This window comes from Mus caroli, unplaced genomic scaffold (genome assembly GCF_978045245.1).
Source record: "Mus caroli unplaced genomic scaffold, Mus_caroli_1 scaffold_8, whole genome shotgun sequence".
In the NCBI taxonomy this organism is placed as follows: Eukaryota; Metazoa; Chordata; class Mammalia; order Rodentia; family Muridae; genus Mus; species Mus caroli.
Window position 1 is genome coordinate 40634845 of NW_028227263.1, and position 18261 is coordinate 40653105.

Consider the following 18261-nt stretch of genomic DNA (forward strand, 5'->3'; position numbering starts at 1 on the left):
TCCTGTGGTGTTGAGTAGGCTGGAGAAGTGGAAGATCATGGCTTGGTCAGCTATGTAGATTTAGGGTCATTTTAGCATGAGCTAAAACCAACCACACAAAACTGGTAAATGGGACCATTTATTAATGTGGTTTATGCTGGTAAAATAATATAGTTTAGCCACAAAAAGTCAGTCTCTTCACCATGGAAGGGCAAACCACAGGAAGCTGAGTGTTGGGGGCTCAGAGTCCCAAGAAGCTCAGTACCATCCATTATCTGTGCCTACCTCTGCTCTCTTTGGGAGATGGTTCCAACGACCTGTTCTTTTTTGGAGGTAGTGGATTCAACCACATGATGGCCTGGTTGCTGGGGTCAATCAGCAGAGGCCAACGGGAACTGCTGAAATGGATGTGGCTTCGCAGCAGCAGGCCTAGCAGACGGGCTGACTTTGCTTGGGGCTTCAGGTCTCGATCCCACTGGTGCTGTTCAGATCCATAGCTCAGCAAGGTCAAAATACTGAAGGGAGTACGTGTGGGCAGCAGAGGGTTCTTTGGTACCCCAACAGATTTCTGCCTCAGTGCCTGTGCCACATCATCTGGGTCTAGGGCTTCCTCAGAGCCCTGACACAGAGATAGCCACTTTTCTAGCAGTTCTTGGCGCCGCTGTGGTGGGAAGGGACCCAGATAGATGATGGCAGCTGAGCACAAGAGTGCATCTCCAAACACAGTCTTAGCTTGCTCCTGCAACTTCTAGTGTGGACAAGTGACCAAAGCATGAGTAGGGATGAGGTGGGGGGCATGTGGAAGGGCAGTCAGGGGTTACCTGAGGGGAGCAGGTACAATACAGAGGGGAAGTATGGAGAAGAGGGGTATAAAATGAACTGGAAGTAAAACATATGGGATGTATGGGCTTGTTACCTGGAGCTGTGTTGTCCACATGTGCATGGGCGTGAGCAGTGCGGACTTCATGGGCCATTTCTGAAAGTTTCCACATTGTGCCTGATTGAGGGTCTCCACTACATGGTTATGACTGACTTGGGCAGCTTCTAGCCTTTTAGCCAAAGACCGAGTTTGCTCCAGCAGATCATGGGCCTGAAACTGGAACTGGCCAAGGCGTGCCTGCTCCCGAGCCAGTGTTGCATCTACCTGCCGCAGCAGCAGGCCAGTGGGCAATCCTCGGCGTTGTGCCAACCCATAGCGCAGGACCGCCCAGAGCCAGACTGCCAGGTTTGCTGCAGGAATGCTTACTGACCTCAAGGCTGCATCACTCATACCTGGAGCCCTTAGAGCTTCATTTAACTTGACCAACTCTGAGTCTGTCAGCTTCTCCTTGGGAAAGAATACCAGCTCCTGGGAGGACATGTGTTAAGGGGAGAGAAGATATGGGTGCCCTTGACCTTGACTCAATAGGCCTCTCTTTATACCACCCCTCTCCCTTTATGATGCCTCATCTTCCCTACCTGATAAAAGTCTTCAGTACATAACAGCTGCTTGGCACTGGACCAGCCCGTCTCTTGGTGGAACAGGTCACACAATGCATCTGTCACCTTGACTACAGATTCTGGTGGGGCTCGATAGCTCCTTATCTCCTCAAAGTCAGCCACCCGCAGCTGGCTCAAAGGACCTACAAATGCCTTGCCCATCTAAATGAGAACAGATGCATGCTGCATAGACCGTGCGATGCTCTGTCCATTCTTCAGGATGTTTCCAAGAGAACTCACCTCTCTTAAGGGTCCTCATGAAGGTCCATTCCCAAGCCACCCTATCACCTTGGCCTCCCTGGCAGGAACCCTAACTATTAGCCACCCCATTCTGTCCTCTGGGTATCCTATGAGTTGTTGTCCTCTCTACAGTAGGCTAGGTAGCAGGAAGAACCTACCTGCTCCAGGAAAACCTCCTGTTGAGCCTTTAGGGCATCATGCTGCTTGACCAGATTCTCAATGAGGCTCTCCTGATGTTGGCATTCTACCATCTTCTGCCTATACATGATCTTGGATTGCTCGAGTTGGCCTTGATATATACCAACACTCTGTGAACAGAGGCCCAGATCTTGCAGCTCCATTCCCTGGGCTATCTGAGACTACCCCATTTCATGACATCAGATCTCTCTGTCTCTTCTTTTGCCACCTCCTAAAATACTTCCTTAATAAAAGTTTTCAGGCTCCCATTTCTTCTCATCCTACCCTTCTGCATGTCCTCTAATCTTATGGCTTTGACTTGTTGTATTATGTAGTGTTTTACTTTACTGTATCAGTATTCTAAAAACTCAAATCTCTTTTTCCACATTTCTTTCCCAGTCCTATACTATGTATCCATCTACTTCAGCCTTTTGTAAGCCCCTCCAACTCTATGTCTCCCAGATGAATATGTTCATGTCTCCTGAGCTATCTTACTCCATTCTCTGTGTCCTTTTTCCAAAGAACTTTGACAGAATATACTCAGATTAGTCACAGAAGAAATCTTGTTGTTACCCTTTGCTCCATCCCCTTTATTTTCTCAACCCTAGATCACTTTATAGACCTTTCCATTATACCTCCAGAGGGTTTCTTATCCCAATTCCCGTTCCATGTCTGCTGACAGTCAGAATCTCTCTCCTGAGCCATACTCCTTTTCTAATTGGTACCTTGGTTTCACTTCTCATTTACCTTCCAGCCATTCACTACATTGCAGCCTAATTGGTTTTCTTAACTGAATCTCATTGTCTTTGTGTCTTAACACTTGCCTTTGTAGCCACATCTCTCCATGTTCCTTGTTTTGTTTTGTTTTCCCTGAGCACTATTGTCTTCAGCCATTACTACCTTTGGCTTCCTCCAGTGTGCTGTGTATTCTCTAGTCTCTGTGCCTTCATTCAGGCTGGTGCACCAGTCCACTCTTCCCCTCCACTCCCCTGTATGCCTGTCCAAATCTTACCTCAGAGAAAAACTTTTGTGTACTTTATCTTTCATAAACTTGTATCACATTTTATAGGAATGTTTTCGAACACCGCCTAATCCTATACATCTCATACTGGGACCTCTTCTTCTCTCCCCGCCCTTGCTACACCCTTCCCTTCTCCCCTTTCCTCCCCTCTCTGGAAAAAATTTCATGGTATATCTAGATTCTCTCTGTCAAAATATTAATAACTGAAATTGCACAGACAAGTCCTTTAGCTTCTTTGGATCTCTGTTTTCTCATCAGTAAATCAGAATGGAGAGCTTCTTTCTGTGCAAGGAATGTATATATGTTTTTATCTACCCATCAATTTACATGCAGGTATAAACACAAATACAGACATAAATGTTGAGGACCTGGGAAAAGTTATAGAGTTCAATTAATTTTGTTGGTGATATCAATGAATAAATGAACTAATTGAATATGAGAAAGGAGAAAAATGGAGGAGAACAGAATGATTTTAGGGTCTTGGCTTAGATGATTAAGGGAATAGTAGTACAATTTTGGGGGGTAGGAAACACAGGAACAATTCATTATTAGGACCATTGAGTGAATTGCCAAGAGATCTAACAGGATAGCCCCAGAGATTATGGATGTCTCATCTATATTTAGAGCTTGCTATATTATGGTGTAATATAAGGAATTAAGGAATAGGAGGCCTCCTCAATCAGATCAATTATTCATGGTATTAATTATTTTGAGAAAACATAGGACCAAAAGCAAGACAGTAGAATTTAGGATATAAGAGAAAGGGGACTCCTATTTACTTTGAACTTTCTACTACCCCCAGTCCCCATTTTAGAATTCATCTGTGTCTTGAGGTCTAATGTGGCCACCATAGGATGACTAGCATAGGAAGAGAGCACAAGCATCTTGAGAACTCTATGGGCCACAATTTACATAGCACATGATAGAAAACATAAAACATTGGGAGCTAGCCCTGCTCACATTGGTATAAAGAGGTATGCGGACATGCAAGGCCTGAAAGCTTACTTGAAAATTGAAGAGATTACCTAATTCAGAATGGGACACTAGTTCACTTCTCAGTAGTCAGTCCTGGGCCTTTTTCAAAGTTTTATGCAACAGAAACTAAAACAAAGTGTTATTTCAAAAGCCATTGTATTAAAAAACAAAATCCACTACTTTGTGCAAATAACCTCAAGTGGAGTATTTGGCTGGTGAAGGTATAACAGCTCCTGCCCTCTACTTTTAGCAAGCCATGAGAGGCTTATTTATTCAAAAGTGATTGGCTCTTCATAGAAAAGCAAAATGATTGATGTTTGGGCCAGAAAGGAACTGTATTTGGGGTAACAGTCAAGTGGAAACAGGGAAGTGAAGCAAGTATTAGAAATGGAGGGAAGGAGATGGTTCTGAGAAACAACTAGCAGCAGAGGCTGACTAAAGAGATTCGGGACATTGATGTGTAGCACACCATTTAAATATGATTCTGTTTCTTTGCTAGAGTGTATATGTCCCTCTATCTCCATACTCATCTACATTTTCTCATTGTTCAGTACAGTCTTATACATTTGCCTCCCCTCCTTTTTTTTTTTTTTTCTCTTTTCTTTTGGAAGAAAGATACAAAACAAAGTAGTAGACGGGGTGGGGGACAGATGGCTGTCATGAGTTCCACTGAAGAGGATAAGAAATCCAAGGATCTTGGGGACATACCAAACTGAGTAACGACACTAAAGGCATCCAAGGGCAGATACTTGAGATTTCTGTGTTACAAAAGTCAATCTAGTCTGAGCTGCATCATGGGAAACTTTGGGCCCTGGGCTCTAACAGGAGAGGCAGCAGGAATTAAAGAGATCCACCAAGGAGAAGAAGACTCTAAAAGAAATGAGAATTCCCCAGGCCCCCTTTTCATCCTCTTGTCTTGATACAACTATGTAAATCTCACAGTCTTCTTCCTCTTACTTTGTAGGAGCCTTTTAGCTGCGTTTCCAAGTCACTGAGCAGGTTGGTTTGGGTACTGTGCCTCTCAACCATCAGCCTCAGAGTCTTCAAGGCAGTCTGAATGCTAGAAACACAATAGACCTCTTAAGTGGACTCAGAAGATAAGAAGGAAGTGAACTGCAAGGGTAGGGCCACTTACCGACTGGCCCTCATCCTCATCTGCAGGATCATCTGCTGCTGTTGCTGCCGGAACATATCCAAGAAGTCCTGGAAGGTCTTGGGGGTGACAAGTGGCAATGCAGGGCACATGTGTTTATGGTAACAGGCAGATGAAACATGGATGCGAGCCATGATGTTGGCCACATTGGGAATTAAGTGCTTGAAATCTGGGCACTTCAAGGAACCTGAAATGGATATAGTTTTGGTGTGGCCTTGTAGGATTGGATGGCAATGAGAAAGGAAAAGATCTGCTCTCAGTTCAGGAAGGAAAGTAGAAAATGTCAGTCAGAAAGCAAGGAGAGAAGAAGAGTGAGATATCAGATCAAGAAGATGAGACCACCCTGGGCAGGAACTCTCACTCATCAGTTGGGATGAGTAGTCAGAACAAATGAAAAGTGGCTCACCATCATCAAGAGGTAGACTGTGATCATTCTCCAGGCGGAATTGAGCGATCCTGACCAGAGAAGCTTGGTCCCAGGGTTCATAGCGTTCAATACTGGCAATGGTCAATTGAAGGAGATTCAGGAAAAGGGTAGGGGGCAGCTGATTTTGGGCTTCGTTATCTCCCACCATGAAGAACATGTGGAGGTTGTTACACACTTGCTGGTAAAACCTGGAAGTCAGGGAGGACACAGCTGTCATCATCCTCCAGACCAGTTTACATGTCTAGACACTTGTTCCAAATCTGACCCTTTAGCCCTCATGCCAGCTTATAGCTTTTTCTCTTGTCTTTTTGGCCAAGAAAGAGTAAAAGCAGAACTGACTTGGAGGGGTTCTGGGCCTTACCTATTCAGTATTGTGTCCCTCTTAATGGCGTGTTTGTTCACAATGTTCTCCTTGGGGAAGTGCTCTTCGATGTTATCCAGATCTGCTTCTGTGTACTGGTCAGGGAAACTACCTGAGGTTGCCAGGGCCAAGAGTCGGCAAAAGATAGCAACATTCACTCCATCAGGCACCGCAAGAGCCACTGGCTGGTTTAACATGCCAGCATGCCAGCTGACATCTCGGAGACATTGGAAAATAGCTTCCTCTGATTCAACTGATAAATAATGAAGGTGAGCCTGACAAATGCTAGAAGCCAGGATGATGGCTGTATAGCGCCCAGTACCCCGGAATTCTGAGAGCAATAGAGCATGCTGCCGGGGCCTAGCCAGGACTCTGACCAGGTGAGCTACATGCTGGACCATCACAGGGCACTGGGAAAAACTGGAGTTCATCTTCAGCCGAACAGCTGAGGCAACCAACTGCTTTTCAAGGTTTTCCCACTGCCGTTCCAGGTACAAGTTGGAACTCTCAAAGTTAGATCCCAGTGTAAGCTCCAGACTGAACACCAGGTCTGAGGGACTCTCCTGGGGATAGAACAATAGCACCGGTAGCAACAAAGGTAAACTTAAGTCCATCTGGGGTGCCGTCTGCCACTCATGCTTGGGTGTCTTGGACTGGAGCTTACTGCTAGAATCCCTTATATCTTCCTCCTGCTCGGCCATCTGACTTACATTTTCTGTGTTCTCCTTGTTTACTGACTTTCTGGGGAATGGTGCTAGACTGCTCTCACTGAGGAATGAGCCTGTGGTGGCCTGAAGGCCATATGGATCCTCCTCTTCCTCTGATCCACTGTCACTGTTGCTTAAGGTCTCCCACTGGGCTATTTCTTCTTCAGATTCTACTTCAGGTACTTTCTCCTCCTCCACCTCCTCTTCCTCACAGTCCTTGGCCAAGGACTCAGACCCTGGCCCACCACAGAAGACATTCTGAGCTACTTCTAGAAGCAGCTTAGCACAATGGGAACGTTCCCTATCGCTGTCCAGCCGGTCACAAAATGTTCTTTGTGCCTCATGCAACCAAAGACGCACCATGACACGCATAGACATCATGATAGTCAGGCGAGTTCCACGCAAGCCCGATACCCGTCGCAGATACTCCTGGTGATGGAAAGTCTCTGCAAAACCTCGTGAACCCATTCTGGTAGGCAGCAGCTGCAGGCTTCCCAGAATGTGGCTCACGGAATGTGGGGAGAAGCGGTAGTGTGGGCGGAGGGGTGAAGGCATGAAACACTTGCACACAGCCTCCCATGCCTCCACTGAAGCCCTGACAAGGGCTCTTGCCAGAGTGTGCTCCCGCTCCACAGAAGGGAAGCGCTCAAGCCAGGCTTGGATACTAGGGACATGCCTGCTCAACAGGGTGTCCTGAGTCATGCTGTTCAGGGCCAGCACTGTGAAGAGTCGGTAGAGACGTGGACAGAGCGGGCGCTCAGAGTAGCCTGGCACTGTAGCAGTGGCAAGGAAGTTGACTGTAGTCTGCAGAGTCTGTAATTCCAAGGTGTTGTGGGCATAGATGGTGCCTTCCATTGCCTGCCGCAGAGTCTCCAGCACTGGCTGGCAGTTCTTCTCTGGGTCTGTAAAAACATTCAAACCAGCACTAAGGACATGTGCAAGTCCATATTAAAGTATCTCCCATCTCTGCCACATAACTGCTTCCAGCACACAGAGTTGTAAAGGAATTCTATGCACCTGATGCTTTGATAATTGGTAACCTCTGAGTAAGTTGCTCTCTCTTTCCACACATTCCTAGAGTAAAGTGACATCTTCTCTCTCCTCCCTAAGGTCCTACCTATTCATTGCCTGAAGGAAATTAATACTACAATAATATTTGTAAGTTGAGATGGTTGAAAACTGGGTCAGATCACAATTAGAAAGTGCAAATTGTCTCCATTAAAGAACGGACAGTCATGTCACACCTATGCTTTGTTCCAGCCATGGTGGTACAAACATTTCATCCCAGCACCTGGGAGGTAGGCACAGAAGGATCAAGAATTCAAGGCCACCTTTGGCTACAAAGCAGCTTCAGAACCAACCTGGGCTACACGAGAACCTGCCTCAAAAGGGGGGGTAGGGGTGCAGGGAGTGCTGGCCAAGCAAGTTTGATAACTACAATTCAAGAAAATAATGCCAGATGCATTTGTAATCGAGATGGGAGGTAGAAACCTTAGAACAGCTGGGAAGGCACAACACTGGAGCAAGAAAACTCCTGCTGCCCTGGAAAGTGAGACACTGAGACAGAGACAGAGAGAGATCTAGTTCCTAAAAGTTATTCTTTGACTTCTACAGACATGCTGTGGTGTACCTGAACATGCACATATACACATGAATACATAAAATTTTAAATTACTTTAAGATGCAATTTACCAGAGAGAGGCAAGGAGAATGAGGAGGGAAATGGGAAGGGAATTAAGAACAAAGTATATATATATATATATATATATATATATATATATATATATATGAAAATACCATTTGAAACCCATTACTTTGTATCCTAATCTAAAAACACTAAGGAGGGGGAAAAGGTGGTTTACACAAAACAAACTACACATGTTTAAATGTATAGTGAGTACTGACGATGTAGACAGCTCTATAAACCACTGTCTTAATGCTATTTAGATTTTATAAGCCCTAAAAGTTCCTCTGCGCCCCTCTGTTTTTTTTTTACTGTCACCCCCCTTCAACTACCATGCAGACTTTGCTCTTTGAACTGATTTCTATCCCTATCAACTCTGCCTCTTCTAGAGCTTTGTACGAATAGAATCATATAGCAGCTACTTGACCATAGGCTTCCTTTCACTTAGCCCACATTTGCTACTCATACAGTTTTGTTTATCAGTAATTTGATATATTATTATACAATATTCTGTTATGAAAATGACATAATGTATAGGTCCATTAACACAAGGAGGTTAGTTCCAGGCTTTGGCTGTTTTAAATAATGTTTATCCATAAACTTGGGGGGGGGCATGTGTTTGATTTTGCTTAGGCATGTACAAGAAAATAATTATACTGCAATACAATTTTTTTCTCTACACTTAACTTCTACTTACATTCAACCCCACTAACAGAGCCATGGTATTTGTTTTAACTACCAGCAATCTTTTAAGAAAAGCACAAAAAGAAAATGTTAGTCATTCATATGCAACCAAACGGTCATTATTTTTTGATGTTCTTCACTCTTGACTGCACATCAGATTTCCATGTTATCATGGCCACTTTGTGCATTTCTTTTCCTTTTAAGATATATATTTATTCATCTTATTTATTTGCGTGTGTGTGTGTGTGTGTGTGTGTGTGTGTGTGTGTGTGTGTGAGAGAGAGAGAGAGAGAGAGAGAGAGAGAGAATTTGTCATATACGTGCAGGTTCTAGCAGAGGCCAGAAGAGGGCATTAGCTCCCCTAGAGCTGGAGCTGCAAGTGGTTGTGAGCTGCCATGTCGGTGCTGAGAATTGACTTGGGTCCTCTGAAAGAGCAGCTAATGCTCTTAACCACAGAGTCATCTCTCAAGCACCCATGAATACTGTTTTAGATTTATTTATTTTATGAGAATTAATGTATATTTGCATGTGTATGTGCAGCACATACATGCCTGGTACTCACGGACATGAGAGCAGATGTCAGACTCTGTTGTGGAGCTGGTGTTACAAATAGCTGCCATGTAGGTGTTAGGAACTGAACCAGAATCCTCTGGGAAAACAACAAATAATCTTAACTGCTGAGCCACCTCTCCTGCCCTCTGAACTCTGTAATAGTTGTTTTAAAGTATTTGGCCTCGAAATCTAACATGTATGTCATGCCAGAGTCAGTCTCAATTAAACTCCTCTTCCTCTTTACCCTCGTCCTCCTCTTTCAGGCAGAGCCTTACCATGTGGCCCAGAGTGACCTCATGATCTTCTTATCTTCCTAACTCACCTTCCTGAAGGTTGCAATTACAGGCATGTGCTACCATTCCCAGCTTATTGCTGCTCCCTTCTTGTTCTTCTTCTTGTTCTTCTTCTTCTTCTTGTTCTTGTTGTTGTTGTTGTTGTTGTTGTTGTTCTTCTTCTTCTTCTTCTTCTTCTTCTTCTTCATCTTCTTCTTCTTCTTCCTCTTCTTCTCCCTCTCCCTCCTCTTCCTCCTCCTCCTCCTCCTCCTCCTTCTATTTTTTTAAGACACATTTTGGTGACTGTCACCCAAAGACACCATTTCACATAAGCAGGTCTAGCACTCTTTTCTCCCTTCCCCCTCTCATGTTGTTTGCCATCTTACTACACCTGCCTTTACTCCACTCTAATTGTCAACTAATTTCTTAATTATATTTAAATTCATCATAATGGCCAAAATATAGTTGAAAAGAATTATTTCTCCTGGAGGTGTAGTTACAGGTGGTTGTAAACTGCCCAGTGTGGGTGCTGAGAACTAAATCCAGGTCCTCTGTAAGCGCAGCAAGAACTTAACCACTGAGCCACCTCTCTAGCTCCCTAACACTCTTCCTACCATTAACTTATTCCTTTTTAAAACCATCATTTTGGCCATTCGAGATTCCTCTGTTGTGAATTCAAGACTCTCGGGACTCAAAGGGAAGAACCTTAGATGAATTGTCCTACAGTGGGGAGAGGGGACTTATAGAGCTCACCTCCAGCAGGAAGACAGGGCAACAAGTGTGAAATGGGGTTCCCATCCCACAGTCAAAAAGTCTGACCCATAATTGTTCCTGTCTGACAGAACTGCAGGGACAGAAATGGAGAATAGTCTGAGGAAAAGGAGGGCCCAGCGACAGGCCCAAAGTGGGATCCAGCTCAAGGGGAGGCCCCATGACCTGACACTATTACTGAGGCTATGGAGCACTCACAAACAGTGACCTATCAAGACTGCCCTCTGAAATACCCAACAAGCAGCTGCAAGAGTCAGTTATAGATATTTACACCCAACTAATGGACAGAAGCTGCTGACCCCTGTGATTGAATTAGGGAAAAGCTGGAAGAAACTGAAGAGGAGGGTGACCCTATAGGATGACCAACCAGCAGTCTCAATTAACCTGGACCCCTTGAGATCTCTCAGACACTGGACCACCAACCAGGCAGCATACACCAGCTGATATAAGGCCCCCCAACACATATACAGCAGAGGTGTGCCGGGTCTGGTCAGAGAAGATACACCTAACCCTCAAGAGACTGGAGGCCCCAGGGAGTGTGGAGAGGTCTGGGGAGGTGGAGGGTGGGGACATCTTTGTGAAGACCGGGGGTGGTGTGGAGTGTGAGGAGGTATGGGGTATGGAACATCAGAAGATGGATGAGGGGTGGGGCATAAAAACTAAATTGTAAAAAAAAAATTAAATAAAATTAAATAAATAAAATCATCATTTTACTAAAGTCTCCCCCATCCCCACATCTGAGGCTAGAGAGATGGCATAGTGGTTAAAAGCACTAACTGCTCTTCTAGAGGACCCAGGCTCTAATTTCTAACATTCACAGGATAGCTCACAATAGTCTGTAACTCTAGTTCCAGGGGGTCTGTTGCCCTTTTCTAGCGTTCATGGGCACCAGGCATACACGTGGTACATATTCATATATTCAGGAAACCACTCATACACATAGAAATAAATGCATATATACATACATACAAAATATCCATCTTTCTATGCTCTTATTAAGGATATCATAAAACATGGAAGAGATAGTCAGGAAATTTTAGCTGTCCATTTTTAAAAGTATTAATACACCATTCAAGTTTTCTACATACCACAACAGACTTGACTATAGGATCTGACAAGTCATCCAGTACCTCAGACCACTGACTTTCTTGACTCCAAAAACTTGTGCTTAAACTTTAGTTCTGTTTATTCTTATGTCATACGTGGAACTTGCCATCTGTGGGTAGCATACTTTGGAAAGTTAAAGGTCATTATCCCAAACTTTTAGTCAATTTTCCCCTTTCTTTCTGTTGTTATCTCTTCTTCTACAAATACTTATTGGGAAAATAAATACAAATATTTAATTCTTTCTACCAAAATGAACAAGACATATTCATGCCCTCATGTATCTCAGAATGTGACAAAAAAGACAAATGTGTATGTAACCATAAAATCAGGCTGTTATACATGAAGCTTAGAATGGGTAGCTAATCCACCCTGGGGGCTTAGGCCTCTTTGGGTACTACTGTCTGTGATGATAATACATAGGGTTTTTGCCAAATGGGTCAAGGCAAGGGAGCAGAGGGCAGCATCTTCAGAGGCTGCTTGAGTCCAGTGAGAGCAGGGTGTAGAAACCCAGAGAATGCCTGTTCACAGCAGGCTTGTACTGGATATGTCAGTGTTCCAGGCATTATCTATCTCTAAACCAAGAAGCCTGCCCAAAGATTTGCATGATATTTAGGAGACAGAATTGATAGACATTGGACTAGACATTAATCAAAGAGGAAGAGACTTCAACAAGAGTCCTATCTTGGGGGCCAGCAGGGTGGCTTAGTGGATAAGGACACTTAGAACCAAGCCTGATAACATGCGTTTAATCATTACCTCCACCCCAATGTTAGAAGAGGACTCCCTAAAGTTTCTCTACTCCCCTCCATAAACGTAACATTGGCATGCCCTCCTTCATGCACATACATACACAGTAAATGTTTTTATAAAAAATTTAAAGAGTTATAGCTTAAGTAACCAGTTAGATGGTGGAATCTGTTATTTAGAGACACAGGAACAATTTGGGAGGGCATGATGAGACCAGGGCTGGATATGAGGAACCAATGAGCTCTCAAGGTAAAGATGTACAATAGGTAATTGGATAAATAGGTCTGTGTTTAAGAAAGATGTCTGATTTAGAGATAGGAATTATCAGTCAAAGCAAAGAGATTGTGAGTGAAGCTTTGAGAGAATGTGTAATGAGACAATAATTTGATTTGTTTGGCATCATTTTGATCTGCAGGCATATGTTTGAATCAATGAATATTGCCATGGATTTAGTATGAGATGACAGTAGCTTTCTCTTCACTTCCCCTCCCAGCTCCTCACCAAAAGCAGCCAGGTGCAGATCTTCCATCAGGAAAAGGATGGAGCCTTTGGAGTCCTGGTGATGCCCAGGAATTGAACTGGCTTGTGTTTGGCCATGGACTCCTCTGCTCAGCAGGTGACGAAGGTGAGTAGAATTTAAGGCAGGGTGAATGGGACTGTGAATGGCAGGGTAATTTGGCTTCACCAGCACCTCCACAAAAGTTGACTTCCCCGTTGCTATCTCTCCAGCAAGCAGCACTGGCTGTCCATTTGACAGAAGCAGGTCCACCACATACAAAAGCTGTTCAGTCTGCAGGAAAGGAGCAGGGCTTAGTATGACAGCTTGTCTAGATAGGACAATAATCAAGCCAAAAATTAGGTCTAGGGAACTTGTCTTTAAAGCCATACTTAAAGAAAAGGTTGTGTGTTCTTGAAATTGTGGAACTATCAAGAGTAAGGGCATAGGTTGGGTCTTGAGAGGATCTCAAATATTGGCTACCCTCTAGCATAGCTTCTTAAGTCTCAATCCAAAATATTTTCTGTCTTCATACCTGAGAAGAGGGCTGGAAAGAACCCAGATTTCCTTTGACATGGGTGCTCAGATACTGGCCAGTGAAGGGGACCAGTGTCCCATCTTCAAGGTTTACATGTAGATCAAACACCAAGGCTGAAGGAGGTGGCTCAGGGTAGTTGGGCAGGGAACTAATAGACTTCTTCATGAAGTCATCAAAGAGAGGCCAGTGTCTGCTCAGAGGACACACAGGTAAAAGACAGTCATCAACATTCCATCTATGACATTCATATACTCCACCTTGTCCCCACTATAGCATCCCATGAGTTTTAGATCCCACAGGTCAGTCTACCTCAGCACTTTGTACACCATACCTCCCATTCTCATGGTACCTGGAGGGAAGGTGGGCTCCAAAGCCCCAGATTATGGCAAAAAGAAAGCTGCTGATAGCCAGCAAATGTCTCCTCTGCTTTTTATTCACAATGACACGGTCAGACTGGACCCTGGGTTTTGAAGATTTGAAGTTTTGGATCACAAGATCACTGCCACTAAAGTCCTCTTAGATGGCCAAGGTCACAAGAGGTATCCACATAGGAAGAAGAAGATGGAGGGGAGAACAGAGGTTGGCTACATTACTTCTCTTCACCTTTAGTTGCCTAGAGCAGCTTCACCAAGGAACCCATGCTTATGGTTCAGGAATAACCAGTTACCTTTAAGAACCCAGCTCTGTCAAAAGCCAACCATTTTACCTTCCTACCTTTGTTGTATGACTTCTCTTCCTCAAATAAGTGTAGAAAGGGGTCAAGTAGAGCACTCAAGATACGGACCAGGCTGGTAACTTCTGCCACACCCGGGCAAACAGCTTGATGCCCATGAACCTGTAGCTGAGAACTGGCACCTATTCGGGTAAGGAATCGGAGCACTGAAGGCACCAGCACTTCAGCTAAGTAGTTGAACTCAGTGATTGTCTCTTGCTGTAGGTGGTATTCATGTGGTAGAGATGCCATCAAGACACTAAGCATGGAATGCCAAGTCTGTTCCCCACTACACCAGACAAGAGCACACCGGCCTAACACAGTAGGAGACATGCCTGCTGCCTCCGCCACCTCTATCAAGAAAAAAGTGCCTAGGGGCCGTGCTATCTGTTGGCCATTTGGGAGACTCAGCTGGGGAGGGTCCCTCAGGAGGCAAGTGACAGAGTCTGTCCATGCATGATTAGGGGCCCCATCACATATTATCCATTGCTGGATCCCTGTGAATTTCTCTGATGGCTCTTCTGAGCCCACACTCTTACAATAAGGGGCAGCATGAAGGAGCTTAGGAAAGATGCCATAGTGCCAGGAGGGACCTTCTGACCACCCTAGGTATTCTTTGGAGTTGAGCACACTAGGATATAGGTGGACAATTTCCACAGATTGGAAACCCTTGGTTGAGGTGTGTTCCATGGCTGCCAGCCGATTCTGAATCTTAAATAAGCTCCTCCAACAAGTACTCTTGCCACTGCCTGCAGGGCCCAGGAGCAGAATGCCAGAGGCCTGGCTCAAGGCCTGACTCAGCTGCTCCAGAGATGTCACTGTGTTAGAGGCGGGAAATAGGCCTAACTGCTGGAGTTCTTCCACCACTACTGACTTAATCAGTCTATGGGACACAGGCTCTGCCAGCACATGGCTAGCATTAGGAAAAATCCCACAGAGCAGTTCTTGGAGCTTTTGTAGACGGAGGCCATCGAGAATGCTGAACAGTGGTGAATGCAACAGGGCACGCAGTAGGGCAGCCTCCTCAGAGGCAGCAGGGTTGTAGGGCTGCTGGGACTTCTTTTCTTGGGATGCATTTAGTGTCTGTATTGTGTGTTCCAGTACCTGCTTGAGCAGTGGCAAGCGGCAGGGCAAGTTCCCAGACACCAGCTCACGTTCTAGGGAAAATAATTTAGATAGGCGAGAAGCCATTCGGGAGGCATCCTGTACCCCTGCTCCCAGCAGGTTCAGCTCTGCCACTCTCTGAAGGTCAGGCAGTGCCAATGCCACAGGACGCAGTAGCAGATGCAGATTGGCAGGCATATCAGGACCCAGGGAATGAAGTGTCAAGAAACAGCCAAAGCCAAGACGCATAGACACTTGATGCTTCTCAAAGAAACCAGCACCAAGGAGTAGGGGTTTAGTAGGGTTTATGGTACTGATGTTTTTGGAAGCTTTCTGATATAGTGGGGCATAAAGATGGTGCAGTTCATCCAGACGCTGGCCCAGGGCAGAGAGCAGGCTAGAAGGTAGTTGGTTAACATTCTCTAACAGCAGCCAGGCCCCACCCTGAAGGGCACCATTCAGATAATTTCTCAGACATTGGAACTCTATCTGGGGCAAGCAGGGCATTATTACCAGCTGGCGGCCCAGGGTCCATGCCAGGCTATTCACAGTTTCTGCCTTGCCCAGACCATCCCTGCCAAGTATGGCCCCATAGGCCACCTCATCTAAGGCCATTAAGAGAATAAATACTTGACGCTCATGCATCAGGCTAGGTAGAGGCCCCAGTTTGGGACCCATGTACTCATAATTGTACATGAAGGACCGGCCAAGCACATCTATCCAGCATGCAGCGGGTGACACAGAGGGCTCAGTAGATGCAATGGTTGTAAGACACTCCACGGGGCTTTTGAGGTTCAAGTGAGATGAACCCAGATGATACTTAAGTTGGCGGACCCAGTGGAAGTCTGTCAGATCACTGACCTGGTTCTTCTCCAGGAGTTGGGCTATATCCCTATGAGTCACTGCCTTGACCAGCAGAGTACTGAATAGACTAGTCTGGCGAACAGAAGGCAGAGACTGCCCATCCTGAGAGCTCCTCTGAGAGCGTATAAATTGCACCAGTACCTCAAGATTGTATACATGTACGGAACTCATGTGCATAGTCCTTGACTCAAGCAAAGCCTCCTCCATCTCAGCTCGCCACACTACCTCCTCTGCCACCAGTATACACTGCCATGGAAAAACTTGGACTGCATCTAGCCAGTGCTGGACATACACTTCCATAGGCATCTGTCTTTGTTGAGGCATTGCCTTCAAAGCCTTAATGAGGGATGGGCCTTGAGCAAGGCGGGTGGCCACACAGCTCTGCAGCAGGTTCACTATTATAAGCCGCAGACACTTCTCCAAAGAGGCTAGCCACTTAGGAAGATCTGGATGAAGAGGAAGGGGTTCCTGAAGCTTCACTTCCTCTCCACCTGCCGCTAGCACAGCAATTGTCTCCGCAGTCTCTGTACTTGAGCTTGAATCCTGGTTAATTTTCTTTTTAGTTGATTTGGACCTGAAGTTCACAGCTTTAATGTAAGGAAAACAACGCTGTGCCCATAGCTGGGCCTCGCAGGTATCTAGAGGGGCAGCCAACAGGGCCACCAGTTCACTGTCACTGAGAAAGAAGAGGCGGGGGAAGTTGGCACATACCCCGTAGAGGACATCCTCCAGAGCCATGATGATGGCCTCCAGCTCTCCTGATCCTGCTTTCAGCATTTGCTGTAGATGCTGGCCTTGGAAGTAAGGGCTCCTCTTGGTGTTGGGCAGTATAAGTGACAGAACCATTGGGTCAGCCACAGAGATGCGCATTAGAGTCCGATACTGATCATCCATGGCCTTGAAACGAGCATTCTGTGGTAAGAAAAGTGGTAAGTGAGGGGAATGTGACAGCTCCACTCTTTCATCTAGAGCCCTGGTACTCAGGAGCACTTGCCCAGTCCGCTTTAATTCCCTTTCCTACCAGCTCAGGAGCAGGAAACTCGATCTTCATCTCATGTAGCACTTTATTCAGAAAAATCCACTTCTGCTGGAAAGCCACCCACACCTCCAGCAGGGCACCTGTGGTAAGCAGTCAGAGAAATCTTTGAGAGAGATTCTATGGTTCTAATACCTTTGAAGGGGTCCAGCATCTGCCTGACCTCTCCAGTGACCCATTAGCCCAACAGAAACAAGCCGCACAACAGAACCCAAGGACCTTATGAGAGAAAATAAAACATTCACAGAAATAAAGACCTGATATCACTGAACCAAGAAGGAACCTGGGGAGTCCTTACTCTGTCTTCCCAGATTCTCTTCTGACCTTGGGAAAGTTACTTCCATCTTCTATCCAATGTCCACCTGCCATCCTGTGGGCCAGTCTACATCACATTCCACACATCCACACAACTAGAACCCTGTACTCACCCAGGCCATACATGATGGCTACCCATTCTAAAGCTATTTTATGCAACTGTCCTGACTTTTGGATGGCTAGGATCTTGAATAGAGCCTGGAGACTGTTCTGGATGGCATCTTGTAGGCTGCTGTAGTCTAAGGAAGAAAAAGATGCACTGTCAAAAGTTCAGCTAAGCTGATATTATTCCATGTGAGTCAAGGGCAAGGGTTGGGGCAGAAAAAGAGTACACCTTGACCTTCTAGGAGAGGCAATTACCTCAATACACTTTCTAGCTTCAAAGATTGCATCAGCCCATGGAGATGATATGGTAGATAACTGATATCTTAAAACAGGCACTATGGGCAGACTACAGCTGATTTCTCCTGCTAGATATTGTCATTCTTGTCTAGTTCTACAACATTCTTTAAGGCACCAGAGCCTTTATCCTAGAAAGAGGCCTCATAGATCCAAGTCTCTACACAGTATGCATTCAGCATGAATGTCCATTCTGGGATGACTGAGATCCTGGTAGAAAAGTTGAGACCAAATGTTTTTCTCATGATTTTAGCACTTAGTGCCTTGGCACTTCCTAAAGAGTCCACAATTTTGTGTGAGACCAGGCCTGAGTAAGGCAGAGACAATACCTGAGTTAACAACAGAATGTAGAGAAATTGGTTTGGATAGATGTAGAACTCTCTAAATAAATACCCACATTTGAAAAAAAACACTCAGTATCCTCAACTCAGAGTGTTTCTAGGGAAAACAATATTGGAATA

General features: G+C 45.3%; 1 protein-coding gene across 1 annotated transcript in view; it reads right to left on the reverse strand.

Annotated features, from left to right (window-relative positions):
* The window catches only part of Dnhd1 (dynein heavy chain domain 1), a 71614-nt gene that overhangs the window by 18966 nt on the left and 34387 nt on the right, over positions 1-18261 (reverse strand). Inside the window, exons 20-33 of the mRNA XM_021167320.3 lie at positions 17515-17640; positions 17072-17169; positions 14085-16962; positions 13720-13885; positions 13368-13560; positions 12838-13126; positions 5813-7421; positions 5431-5639; positions 5007-5211; positions 4829-4931; positions 1857-2006; positions 1438-1620; positions 896-1327; positions 265-727 (exon numbers count right to left, since the gene is read on the reverse strand). Coding sequence (XP_021022979.1) covers positions 265-727; positions 896-1327; positions 1438-1620; positions 1857-2006; positions 4829-4931; positions 5007-5211; positions 5431-5639; positions 5813-7421; positions 12838-13126; positions 13368-13560; positions 13720-13885; positions 14085-16962; positions 17072-17169; positions 17515-17640 — 7104 coding nt within the window. The remainder of the gene's footprint in view (positions 1-264; positions 728-895; positions 1328-1437; positions 1621-1856; positions 2007-4828; positions 4932-5006; positions 5212-5430; positions 5640-5812; positions 7422-12837; positions 13127-13367; positions 13561-13719; positions 13886-14084; positions 16963-17071; positions 17170-17514; positions 17641-18261) is intronic.